The following is a 13,252-nucleotide window of genomic DNA, read 5'->3' as shown; positions in this document are numbered from 1 at the left end:
CCACTAAAGACAGAGGGGTGGGCAGTGGAGCATCCACTTAAGACAGAGGGGTGGGCAGTGGAGCATCCACTAAAGACAGAGGGGTGGGCAGTGGGGAATCCACTAAAGACAGAGGGGTGGGCAGTGGGGAATCCACTAAAGACAGAGGGGTGGGCAGTGGGGCATCCACTAAAGACAGAGGGGTGGGCAGTGGAGCATCCACTAAAGACAGAGGGGTGGGCAGTGGGGAATCCACTAAAGACAGTGGGGCATCCACTAAAGACAGAGGGGTGGGCAGTGGGGCATCCACTAAAGACAGTGGAGCATCCACTAAAGACAGAGGGGTGGGCAGTGGAGCATCCACTAAAGACAGAGGGGTGGACAGTGGAGCATCCACTAAAGACAGAGGGGTGGGCAGTGGGGCATCCACTAAAGACAGAGGGGTGGGCAGTGGAGCATCCACTAAAGACAGAGGGGTGGGCAGTGGAGCATCCACTAAAGACAGAGGGGTGGGCAGTGGGGCATCCACTAAAGACAGAGGGGTGGGCAGTGGAGCATCCACTAAAGACAGAGGGGTGGGCAGTGGGGCATCCACTAAAGACAGAGGGGTGGACAGTGGAGCATCCACTAAAGACAGAGAAGTGGACAGTGGAGCATCCACTAAAGACAGAGAAGTGGACAGTGGAGCATCCACTAAAGACAGAGGGGTGGGCAGTGGAGCATCCACTAAAGACAGAGGGGTGGGCAGTGGAGCATCCACTAAAGACAGAGGGGTGGGCAGTGGGGAATCCACTAAAGACAGAGGGGTGGGCAGTGGGGAATCCACTAAAGACAGAGGGGTGGGCAGTGGGGCATCCACTAAAGACAGAGGGGTGGGCAGTGGAGCATCCACTAAAGACAGAGGGGTGGGCAGTGGGGAATCCACTAAAGACAGTGGAGCATCCACTAAAGACAGAGGGGTGGGCAGTGGAGCATCCACTAAAGACAGAGGGGTGGACAGTGGAGCATCCACTAAAGACAGAGGGGTGGGCAGTGGAGCATCCACTAAAGACAGAGGGGTGGGCAGTGGAGCATCCACTAAAGACAGAGGGGTGGGCAGTGGGGCATCCACTAAAGACAGAGGGGTGGGCAGTGGAGCATCCACTAAAGACAGAGAAGTGGACAGTGGAGCATCCACTAAAGACAGAGAGGTGGGCAGTGGAGCATCCACTAAAGACAGAGGGGTGGGCAGTGGAGCATCCACTAAAGACAGAGGGGTGGGCAGTGGAGCATCCACTAAAGACAGAGGGGTGGGCAGTGGGGAATCCACTAAAGGCAGAGGGGTGGGCAGTGGGGCATCCACTAAAGACAGAGGGGTGGACAGATTTGGGCAGTTGGGCATCCACTAAAGACAGAGAGGTGGGCAGTGGAGCATCCACTAAAGACAGAGGGGTGGGCAGTGGAGCATCCACTAAAGACAGAGGGGTGTGCAGTGGAGCATCCACTAAAGACAGAGGGGTGGGCAGTGGAGCATCCACTAAAGACAGAGGGGTGGGCAGTGGAGCATCCACTAAAGACAGAGGGGTGTGCAGTGGAGCATCCACTAAAGACAGTGGGGTGGGCAGTGGGGCATCCACTAAAGACAGAGGGGTGGGCAGTGGAGCATCCACTAAAGACAGAGGGGTGTGCAGTGGAGCATCCACTAAAGACAGAGGGGTGTGCAGTGGAGCATCCACTAAAGACAGAGGGGTGGGCAGTGGAGCATCCACTAAAGACAGAGGGGTGTGCAGTGGAGCATCCACTAAAGACAGTGGGGTGGGCAGTGGGGCATCCACTAAAGACAGAGGGGTGGGCAGTGGGGCATCCACTAAAGACAGAGGGGTGGGCAGTGGGGCATCCACTAAAGACAGAGAAGTGGACAGTGGAGCATCCACTAAAGACAGAGGGGTGGGCAGTGGAGCATCCACTAAAGACAGAGGGGTGGGCAGTGGAGCATCCACTAAAGACAGAGGGGTGGGCAGTGAGGCATCCACTAAAGACAGAGGGGTGGGCAGTGGAGCATCCACTAAAGACAGAGGGGTGGGCAGTGGAGCATCCACTAAAGACAGAGGGGTGGGCAGTGGAGCATCCACTAAAGACAGAGGGGTGGGCAGTGGGGCATCCACTAAAGACAGAGGGGTGGGCAGTGGAGCATCCACTAAAGACAGAGGGGTGGGCAGTGGAGCATCCACTAAAGACAGAGGGGTGGGCAGTGGAGCATCCACTAAAGACAGAGGGGTGGAAGTGGAGCATCCACTAAAGACAGAGGGGTGGGCAGTGGAGCATCCACTAAAGACAGATGGGTGGAAGTGGAGCATCCACTAAAGACAGAGGGGTGGAAGTGGAGCGTCCACTAAAGACAGAGGGGTGGACAGTGGAGCATCCACTAAAGACAGAGGGGTGGGCAGTGAGGCATCCACTAACCTCGGGCAGCAGACGGATCTGATCCATGTTGATGACGTGGCCGCGTCGCCTTCTGACGGCATCTGAAACACAAGACAGCAGACGTCACGGGAATCACGTGATTACCTATCGCTACCAAATGGTTTGTTTGTGGGGACAGTACGATCAGGTGACGTGTGGGGACAGTACGATCACGTGACTTGTGGGGACAGTATAATCACGTGATGATCACCTTGGAATATCGTCGTGTCACTCTGGACGTCATCGTGCACTGGTTGTGATGAACCGGAAACGGAAGCTTTGCTCGCGGGTCGGCCATTGTTACCAAAAATAATCTTGTCGAACTTGTCCATTTCCACTTTTAGCATCTTTTGCTTTTCTCGGAGTTTCTGTTGATAAAGGTGAATTATAATTTCAAAATTAATATAGAAAATGCATTAGATTGCCTTCGTTGTTCCGTTATTAAGTGTGTTTATAATCTTTAAAAAACCAGTGCAGAAAAAGAAAAGTTTCCGATACATATTTAGTGTCAATTTTTGTGTGACTTAAAAACCTACCTCCGACCCCCCCCCCCCCCCACCCCCCCAAAAGAAGAGATGCCTAGTAAAAACTCTGGCTACTAGTACGAATTAACTAATTTCACATTCATTACGCTCAGTTTTTTTTCACTTGTTTTAGAAACAGCAAAAATGTTTTTTTTTTATCTATGTTAAATGGCAGAAGGTAGGGTTTCGACCAATCAAAGAGGGCAGATTTCAACGTTTTATCATTTTATGGAACAAATTGTTTTGTCACCTGAATTGTAATGTTGCTAAAGTAATCGTTACTCGAATTGTAATCTTACTAAAGAAATCTCACCTGAATTGTAATCTTACTGAAGAAATCTTACCTGAATTGTAATCTTACTGAAGAAATCTCACCTGAATTGTAATCTTACTGAGGAAATCTCACCTGAATTGTAATCTTACTGAGGAAATCTCACCTGAATTGTAATCTTACTGAAGAAATCTCACATGAATTGTTATCTTACTGAAGAAATCTCACCTGAATTATAATCTTACGGAAGAAATCTCACCTGCATTGTAACGTTGCTAAAGAAATTGTCCATCCTGAAGACATAGGAGGCTTCTTTGATGGGGTGCAGGGTCAAGGCTTTCTGCTCGTCCTTCCCCAGACCTTTCTTGAAGGAACTGTTGGGTAACTCCAGCTCGGCGTAGTTTTGGTAGAAGAGCTCTTTCATCTGAGGAGGGGAGGTACACATGTAATGGCTGGGGAGATTTGTATGAGAGAATGACATATGAGAGAGATTTGTATTAGAGAATGAAATATGAGGGAGATTTGCATGAGAAAATGTCATGGTGATACATATATTTATGTAGCGGAACTAGAATGCCTACTGGGCTCCCAAAAGGGTTAAAAAAAAATCTATTTTTTTAAAGCATATCATGTCCAGGTGACTATGAGCTACAGTCTGGCGCCCACCTGAAACGCTATGGTACACTGCACCCCCGTGTTAATGGTGATGCACCGCCCCAGCTCCGTGTCTTCGTGTCCCGTGACCGTGACCTTTAGGCAATCTTTGAGCCCCGGGGCCACCCCCGTCACAATCTTTGACGTCATGATCACTCCAGGGCCCCCCATACAGAACGCCCCTGCGAGGCCGAGTTTGCCTGAAATAAAAAAAAAATTAAAAATAATGTCGATTATGTCAACAAGTCATTAAATCAATGTTACCTGAGTTATCTTAAAATTAGAGTTATCTATCTTAAAGTTAGAGTTATCTATCTTAACATTAGAGTTATGTATCTTAACATTAGAGTTATCTATCTTAACATTAGAGTTATCTATCTTAACATTAGAGTTATCTATCTTAACATTAGAGTTATCGGGCCTTGCTTCTGACGGTACTCACCCTCTTCGACCGGCTTGCCGAAGCCAGGCTGACCTATATACAGAGGCTTGGAGTCGTCAATAGACTTGAGGAACCTGACCAGTTCGTCCACCTTCATGTACACGTCATCGTCTGCACGGATCAGCCACTGGAAGGTAGGTCAAACATTGTCAGTCTCTAGTAGGTCAAACATTGACAGCCTCTAGTAGGTCAAACATTGTCAGTCTCTAGTAGGTCAAACATTGTCAGCTTCTAGTAGGTCAAACAATGTCAGTCTCAAATAGGTCAGTCTCTAGTAGGTCAAACATTGTCAGTCTCTAGTAGGTCAAACATTGTCAGCCTCTAGTAGGTCAAACATGGTCAGCCTCTAGTAGGTCAAACATTGTCAATCTCTAGTAGGTCAAACATTGCCTCTTGTAGGTCAAACATTGTCAGTCTCTAGTAGGTCAAACATTGTCTCAAGTAGGTCAAACATTGACTGTCTCTAGTAGGTCAAACATTGTCAGTCTCTAGTAGGTCAAACATTGCCAATCTCTAGTAGGTCAAACATTGTCAGCCTCTAGTAGGTCAAACATTGTCAGTCTCAAGTAGGTCAAACATTGTCAGCCTCTAGTAGGTCAAACATTGTCAGTCTCTACTAGGTCAAACATTGACTGTCTCTAGTAGGTCAAACATTGTCAGTCTCTAGTAGGTCAAACATTGTCAGTCTCTAGTAGGTCAAACATTGTCAGTCTCTACTAGGTCAAACATTGACTGTCTCTAGTAGGTCAAACATTGTCAGTCTCTAGTACGTCAAACATTGTCAGTCTCTAGTAGGTCAAACATTGTCAGTCTCTAGTAGGTCAAACATTGTCAGTCTCTAGTAGGTCAAACATTGTCAGTCTCTAGTAGGTCAAACATTGTCAGTGTCTAGTAGGTCAAACATTGCCTCTAGTAGGTCAAACATTGTCAATCTCTAGTAGGTCAAACATTGTCAGTCTCAAGTAGGTCAAACATTGTCAGTCTCTAGTAGGTCAAACATTGTCAGTCTCTAGTAGGTCAAACATTGTCTCTAGTAGGTCAAACATTGTCTCTAGTAGGTCAAACATTGTCAATCTCTAGTAGGTCAAACATTGTCAGTCTCAAGTAGGTCAAACATTGTCAATCTCTAGTAGGTCAAACATTGTCAGTCTCAAGTAGGTCAAACATTGTCAGTCTCTAGTAGGTCAAACATTGTCCTAGTAGGTCAAACATTGTCAGTCACCAGTAGGTCAAACATTGTCAGCCTCTAGTAGGTCAAACATTGTCAGTCTCTAGTAGGTCAAACATTGTCTCTAGTAGGTCAAACATTGTCAGTCTCTAGTAGGTCAAACATTGTCAGTCTCTAGTAGGTCAAACATTGCCTCTAGTAGGTCAAACATTGTCAGTCTCTAGTAGGTCAAACATTGTCAGTCTCTAGTAGGTCAAACATTGTCAGTCTCTAGTAGGTCAAACATTGCCTCTAGTAGGTCAAACATTGTCAGTCTCTAGTAGGTCAAACATTGTCAATCTCTAGTAGGTCAAACATTGTCAGTCTCAAGTAGGTCAAACATTGTCAGTCTCTAGTAGGTCAAACATTGTCAGTCTCTAGTAGGTCAAACATTGTCTCTAGTAGGTCAAACATTGTCTCTAGTAGGTCAAACATTGTCAATCTCTAGTAGGTCAAACATTGTCAGTCTCAAGTAGGTCAAACATTGTCAATCTCTAGTAGGTCAAACATTGTCAGTCTCAAGTAGGTCAAACATTGTCAGTCTCTAGTAGGTCAAACATTGTCCTAGTAGGTCAAACATTGTCAGTCACCAGTAGGTCAAACATTGTCAGCCTCTAGTAGGTCAAACATTGTCAGTCTCTAGTAGGTCAAACATTGTCAGCCTCTAGTCGAGGAGTGAACTCTAACTCAGCCGTTTGATATTCAACAGCCAGTGAAATTAAAGACGTTCTACCCTCCCCCCCCCCCCCCCCACTCCCCGAACCCATGGCCACCAAGCACATGGCTGCAAACAAATGGCAACAAAACGCATAGCCCCAATCAGCTGGCCATAAAAAAAAAACGGTCTCTACCTTTCACACATTTCCCCAGACGACGGCGACTCTACCAGATCTAGTTCAGCCACTGAACTTGTCAACTTTCCGTATCGCTCACATGTAGTTTCACGTCTCAAGAAGTCCTTTAAATAGGACTTGTGCTGACCAATCATACAGCACCAAAGGTGATTTCTGAAAACTCCATGTCTCGAGTTGAAGGGAGATTTATTTATTTTTAAATTTTCTTCCAGTATGAGTGAGTGAGGAGGGGGTTTAGATGTGCATACTTTCTTTGAAGTAAATCTACGACGATGATAAAATTTATATTTTTTATAAAGAGGAATTTTTTACTTTCATGAATAGCATTTAGCGAATCATAATATCAAAACCAGGATTTCAACAACTAGCTGGTCGCTAGTACACTCATAGTTTGACCACTAGATTTCAGCAGCGAAGTCTGTAGACAACACCCAAAACACATATAACAGATATACCTAACAACAACAAAATTTTTGTTTTAAAGTGTGCTTCACCCCCCCCCCCCCCTCTAACCACACACCCCTATGACAGATATACCCCCCCCCCTTACACAAACACCCCAATGACAGATATACCTTACAACCCTAGGTCATGACTTTACTTCTCAGTACGGCTGCGTTAAAATACAGCTGATTTTTTAAAACGCTTATGACTCCAAATCATTCCCCCCCCCCCCCCTACCCCACCCACGTCCGTGCTCTAGTTCCAGTCCAAACTACTTCACCAACACCTCCCGTCATACGGTCACGTCTGGCACCGATCACGTGTCTACCGCGTCATTGAAGCGCGCGCCGTGTGTTAAGTTTCTCAAACAACGACTTGAACTTTTCGGTAGATCTAAATCTAAACACGTTACGTTATGTAGAAACATTAAACACGTTAGGTTTCGTAGAAACATTAAACCACTGGAGCGTTAAATCAGTAACACATGTGCTACAAGGTTTATCGACTACACATGTGCTACAAGGTTTATCGGCTACACATGTGTTACAAGGTTTATCGGCTACACATGTGTTACAAGGTTAATCGACTACACATGTGTTACAATCAACTATACATGTGCTGAAAGGATGATCAGCTACACATGTGTCACAAGGTTTATAATTATTTAGCTATTAAAAGACACACATCAGTAAGTGATTTTGTGACACAGTAGGTTATGTGGTGATACTGGGGGTGATTTGGTGACAAAGTAGGTTACAATACAGCAGGACTGACCAGTAGCACGTGACAGCAGGACTGACCAGTAGACCCAGCACGTGACAGCAGGACTGACCAGTAGACCCAGCACGTGACAACAGGACTGACCAGTAGCACGTGACAACAGGACTGACCAGTAGACCCAGCACGTGACAACAGGACTGACCAGTAGACCCAGCACGTGACAGCAGGACTAACCAGTAGACCCATCACGTGACAGCAGGACTGACCAGTAGACCCAGCACGTGACAGCAGGACTGACCAGTAGACCCAGCACGTGATAACAGGACTGACCAGTAGACCCAGCACGTGATAACAGGACTGACCAGTAGACCCAGCGCGTGACAACAGGACTGACCAGTAGACCCAGCACGTGACAACAGGACTGACCAGTAGACCCAGCACGTGACAACAGGACTGACCAGTAGACCCAGCACGTGACAACAGGACTGACCAGTACCACGTGACAACAGGACTGACCAGTAGCACGTGACAGCAGGACTGACCAGTAGACCCAGCACGTGATAACAGGACTGACCAGTAGACCCAGCACGTGATAACAGGACTGACCAGTAGACCCAGCACGTGACAACAGGACTGACCAGTAGCACGTGACAACAGGACTGACCAGTAGCACGTGACAACAGGACTGACCAGTAGACCCAGCACGTGACAACAGGACTGACCAGTAGACCCAGCACGTGACAACAGGACTGACCAGTAGACCCAGCACGTGACAACAGGACTGACCAGTAGACCCAGCACGTGACAACAGGACTGACCAGTAGCACGTGACAACAGGACTGACCAGTAGCACGTGACAACAGGACTGACCAGTAGACCCAGCACGTGACAACAGGACTGACCAGTAGCACGTGACAGCAGGACTGACCAGTAGCACGTGACAGCAGGACTGACCAGTAGACCCAGCACGTGATAACAGGACTGACCAGTAGACCCAGCGCGTGACAACAGGACTGACCAGTAGACCCAGCACGTGACAACAGGACTGACCAGTAGCACGTGACAACAGGACTGACCACTACCACGTGACAGCAGGACTGACCAGTAGACTCAGCACGTGACAACAGGACTGACCAGTAGACCCAGCACGTGACAACAGGACTGACCAGTAGACTCAGCACGTGACAGCAGGACTGACCAGTAGACCCAGCACGTGATAACAGGACTGACCAGTAGACCCAGCACGTGACAACAGGACTGACCAGTAGACCCAGCACGTGACAGCAGGACTGACCAGTAGACCCAGCACGTGACAGCAGGACTGACCAGTAGCACGTGACAACAGGACTGACCAGTAGACCCAGCACGTGACAACAGGACTGACCAGTAGACCCAGCACGTGATAACAGGACTGACCAGTAGACTCAGCACGTGACAGCAGGACTGACCAGTAGACCCAGCACGTGACAACAGGACTGACCAGTAGCACGTGACAACAGGACTGACCAGTAGACCCAGCACGTGACAACAGGACTGACCAGTAGACCCAGCACGTGACAACAGGACTGACCAGTAGCACGTGACAGCAGGACTGACCAGTAGCACGTGACAACAGGACTGACCAGTAGACCCAGCACGTGACAGCAGGACTGACCAGTAGCACGTGACAACAGGACTGACCAGTAGACCACGTGACAACAGGACTAACCTTGTAGTCCCTGGCGAAGTGTTTGCTCATGTAGTCCACCATGGCGAAAGATTTCTTCTGTGGGGGGTAGTCGTTCTCCTTCACCCCCTTCAGCTGGATCACGTTCAGGCTACCTGGGGGGTGGGGGTGTTAACATTTGTTTACATGAGGGTGAGGTGTTAACATTTGTTTACATGAGGGTGGGGGTGTTAACATTTGTTTACATGAGGGTGGGGGTGTTAACATTTGTTTACATGAGGGTGGGGAATCAACATTTTGTTTACATGAGGGTGGGGGTGTTAACATTTGTTTACATGAGGGTGAGGTGTTAACATTTGTTTACATGAGGCTGGGGTGTTAACATTTGTTTACATGTGGGTGAGGTGTTAACATTTGTTTAAATGAGGGTGAGGTGTTAACATTTGTTTACATGAGAGTGAGGTGTTAACATTTGTTTACATGAGGGTGAGGTGTTAACATTTGTTAACACGTTTGTTTACATGAGGGTGGGTTGTTAACAGCTTTTTACATAAGGGTGGGGTGTTAACATTATGTTCACATGAGGGTGAGTGTGTTAACATTTGTTTACATGAGGGTGGGGAGTCAACCTTTTGTTTACATGAGGGTGGGGTGTTAACATTTTGTTTGCCAGTGCGTGGGTATATTAACATTTGAATAAAAGTGTACTTTAGCTACTACTGGATGTTAACATTTTTTCGTGAAGTTGAAGTTTTAGAATGTCGTTAGAGAGAATGTTAACAATAAGACCTTAAAGAATGCTAACATAAAGAATGAAGATTGAATGTTAAGAGTCCTGACCTTTGTATTCCTCCCCCTCCCCTAGAAAGTAAACAACCCTCCCGGGGACGCGCGGCACCCATGTCCGGCTGCTGGCCAACGCCCTCGTGTCCAGAAACTTCCGGGCCGTCATGATGCCGATAAACAGAAACTTCTCGTCCTTAACCTCTGACCTCGGCTCGGCGTCAGTGTCCGGCGCTGAGTCAGGCGCCTCGCGAGTCTGGCGTCGGAAGGCGTCGATCCTCGCCTTGACGGCCTGCATGGCCTTGATCCGGCAGTCGTTGAACCGGAGCCGGAGCGAGGGCCGGATCTCCGAAAACAGGTAGGTGCCCAGCAGGAAGCCGAAGATGAACAAGGCAGTGACCTTGAACTTGCCGTGGAACTCGGTCGACGTCATCGTGGACAGCGGCTTGTTGCTATGGTAACATCATGTTAGGGTCCACCTGTTTCTATGGCACCATGTCCGTGTTTTCTAGTGGTGACACGGCTCTGGAGTTTTATTTGTTTCCTTACAAGTCCTGGTCTGATGCAGCCTGTGAGAGAAAGTGAATGGCAAAAATAAGGTAACAAAGATAACGAGAACAAATAAAGTGACAAAAAATGTTTAATAAATGTGTGTTTTTTTGTTTTTTAAATAGAGAAAAAAACGGTAACAACAGTGACAAAAAAAAGTCGGTCTCATGTTCATGTATGCGGTCGCTGACATGCTTCTCTATGACGGACGATGGATAGGGGAATCAAGTTAAATAAACTCTTATGTTGTTTTTTTTTTAACTCAGATTATCATGTTTACATAAAGTTAGACAGACAGACAAACAAACAGACTGACTGAGGGACAAGATGACAAAACTATGAGGGCGTAAAACGTCAAGTTTGTTAAAATCTTAGTTTCGATGTTTTGTACGGTTATAATACTTCCTCTATACTCCATTTTACAAGAAAGTAATTTAAAGTGAAATAAATATTACAGAGAATTAGCTAATTAAAACTAGTCCTTTGTTTCGTATTTGAGGTGATACTTTTAGAACTGCGTGCAAAAACAAAGCAGGCCGCGTGTCAACATAGGCCTCGATATATGACCGGTGCACTAGAGGTCGCTAGAATTACATTGTGCCCAGTTCTAGTGCAAGAGTTGCATTGTGTCCCGTTCTAGTGCAAGAAATGCATTGTGGCCAGTTCTACTGCAAGAGTTGCATTATGCCCAGTTCTACTGCAAGATTTACATTATGCCCAGTTCTAGTGCAAGAGTTGCATTATGCCCAGTTCTAGTGCAAGAAAAGCATTGTGCCCAGTTCTAGTGCAAGAATTGCATTGTGCCCAGTTCTACTGCAAGAGTTGCATTATGCCCAGTTCTAGTGCAAGAGTTGCATTATGCCCAGTTCTAGTGCAAGAAAAGCATTGTGCCCAGTTCTAGTGCAAGAGTTGCATTGTGCCCAGTTCTACTGCAAGAGTTGCATTATGCCCAGTTCTAGTGCAAGAGTTGCGTTATGCCCAGTTCTAGTGCAAGAAAAGCATTGTGCCCAGTTCTAGTGCAAGAGTTGCATTATGCCCAGTTCTAGTGCAAGAGTTGCATTGTGCCCAGTTCTAGTGCAAGAGTTGCATTATGCCCAGTTCTAGTGCAAGAGTTGCATTGTGCCCAGTTCTAGTGCAAGAGTTGCATTATGCCCAGTTCTAGTGCAAGAGTTGCATTGTGCCCAGTTCTAGTGCAAGAGTTGCATTATGCCCAGTTCTAGTGCAAGAGTTGCATTATGCCCAGTTCTAGTGCAAGAGTTGCATTGTGCCCAGTTCTAGTGCAAGAGTTGCATTGTGCCCAGTTCTACTGCAAGAGTTGCATTGTGCCCAGTTCTACTGCAAGAGTTGCATTGTGCCCAGTTCTACTGCAAGAGTTGCATTGTGCCCAATTCAACTGTGTGCATGCCCTAATGCCCTCTAACTTGGGCCAGAAAAGGCAACCACATTTCCAGAAACCTGAGCTTTGCTGTAGTGACAGTTATTATTTGAACCTTCGACCTGTCTAGAGAAAAGATATATTGATAGATATATTGATTGATATATTGATAGATAAATTGATAGATATATTGATTGATAAATTGATTGATAGGTAATGATGTCTGACGTTTTTCTGTTGGGACTCACGGGCGGTAAGATGGGTAAGACGGCTGATGTGAACACCTGTCCCTGAGTTATCAGCCAAGGACAGTGTTAAAACAATCTTATACATAGTGCCGGCTGACACTAAGCATGAGCCGGCTGACTTCAAGCATTAACCGGCTACATTCCAACACGACCGGCTGTTTCCGGCAATGACCGGTGCTGATGTACTAAACAGTTTCTTTGATATCTAAACAGTCCCACGTACTTTCCTGCCCACCGGTAAAAGGCCACTAGGGGCCGGCAGTGATTGGTTCTGTTTGCTACCCTAGACGCGCCAGAGCTCTGGCACAATAGACCGCGGTCCCTCTAAACGGCGGAACTTCTTGTTTTTAAAAGACGCCATCAATGCCCCGAGTTACACCAATGTTTAGAGGACTGTGCAAACACTGGGGGTGTGTTGGAGCTTTGTGTGATGCCGGTAACTGCACGAACCGTGTTTGTTTAGTCGACTACTCTAGTCGACTACTCTAGAAACACCAAACGACTGTTCCTAGTTCACATCCCAGAAGAAATAAAATGTTTAACATGTAAAGCTTCGTTTCTTTTTTTTTTTAATCGTCACTTCTCCGTGCTAAATTGAACCGTGGCTAATTTTAGAACAGAGGTCATTTCTTAAAATAAAAAATAAACATGGCGAAAATACACTAGGCCTAGTTGCTTTCAAACAACACCACAATACAAGAATTGGGGAACACGGAACTTCTCCTGATTCAAGACATACAGGATCTATAGACATAAAATGACGGGGGGGGGGGGGGGTGCATAAAAACGTTTTAATAACAAGCTTTTATAGAATCATGCACTATAAGGAGAAAACAAATTATTTTCTTTAAATATAATAATGAACTACTATTTAAATAACTAACAAGGAAAGCGTGGGTCGCTATGCTATGCATTGAATACTTTACTAGAAATTAAGAAGCGACACACAAAGCCAAACACTCAAATAAGATGGCTGTGGTTGAAATAGTGTTTCTTTTATTTTTTTATTTTGATGCTGGAATATTTTACAATGGCCGGTAAGAATCTAAGCGGCCCACTCGATTCTGATATAGCTGCTGTCATTAGCATGATAC

The 13,252-nt window shown here is 46.4% G+C and overlaps 1 protein-coding gene across 2 annotated transcripts in view; it reads right to left on the bottom strand.

The window, feature by feature from the left end:
* LOC131955078 (chondroitin sulfate synthase 3) overlaps positions 1-13,252 on the bottom strand; it is a 30,679-nt gene that overhangs the window by 7,026 nt on the left and 10,401 nt on the right. For both annotated transcript variants that reach the window (XM_059319033.1, XM_059319032.1), the window contains exons 2-8: positions 10,044-10,555; positions 9,246-9,358; positions 4,313-4,439; positions 3,883-4,070; positions 3,476-3,640; positions 2,633-2,789; positions 2,422-2,483 (exon numbers count right to left, since the gene is read on the bottom strand). In XM_059319033.1, the coding sequence (XP_059175016.1) occupies positions 2,422-2,483; positions 2,633-2,789; positions 3,476-3,640; positions 3,883-4,070; positions 4,313-4,439; positions 9,246-9,358; positions 10,044-10,419 (1,188 nt within the window). In that variant the 5' untranslated portion in view covers positions 10,420-10,555. The remainder of the gene's footprint in view (positions 1-2,421; positions 2,484-2,632; positions 2,790-3,475; positions 3,641-3,882; positions 4,071-4,312; positions 4,440-9,245; positions 9,359-10,043; positions 10,556-13,252) is intronic.

The sequence above is a fragment of the Physella acuta genome, unplaced genomic scaffold (genome assembly GCF_028476545.2).
Source record: "Physella acuta isolate Inbredline_101_S28 unplaced genomic scaffold, ASM2847654v3 ptg001052l, whole genome shotgun sequence".
In the NCBI taxonomy this organism is placed as follows: Eukaryota; Metazoa; Mollusca; class Gastropoda; family Physidae; genus Physella; species Physella acuta.
Note: the sequence above shows the minus strand (reverse complement) of the source record. Positions and strands in the feature narration are given on the sequence as shown.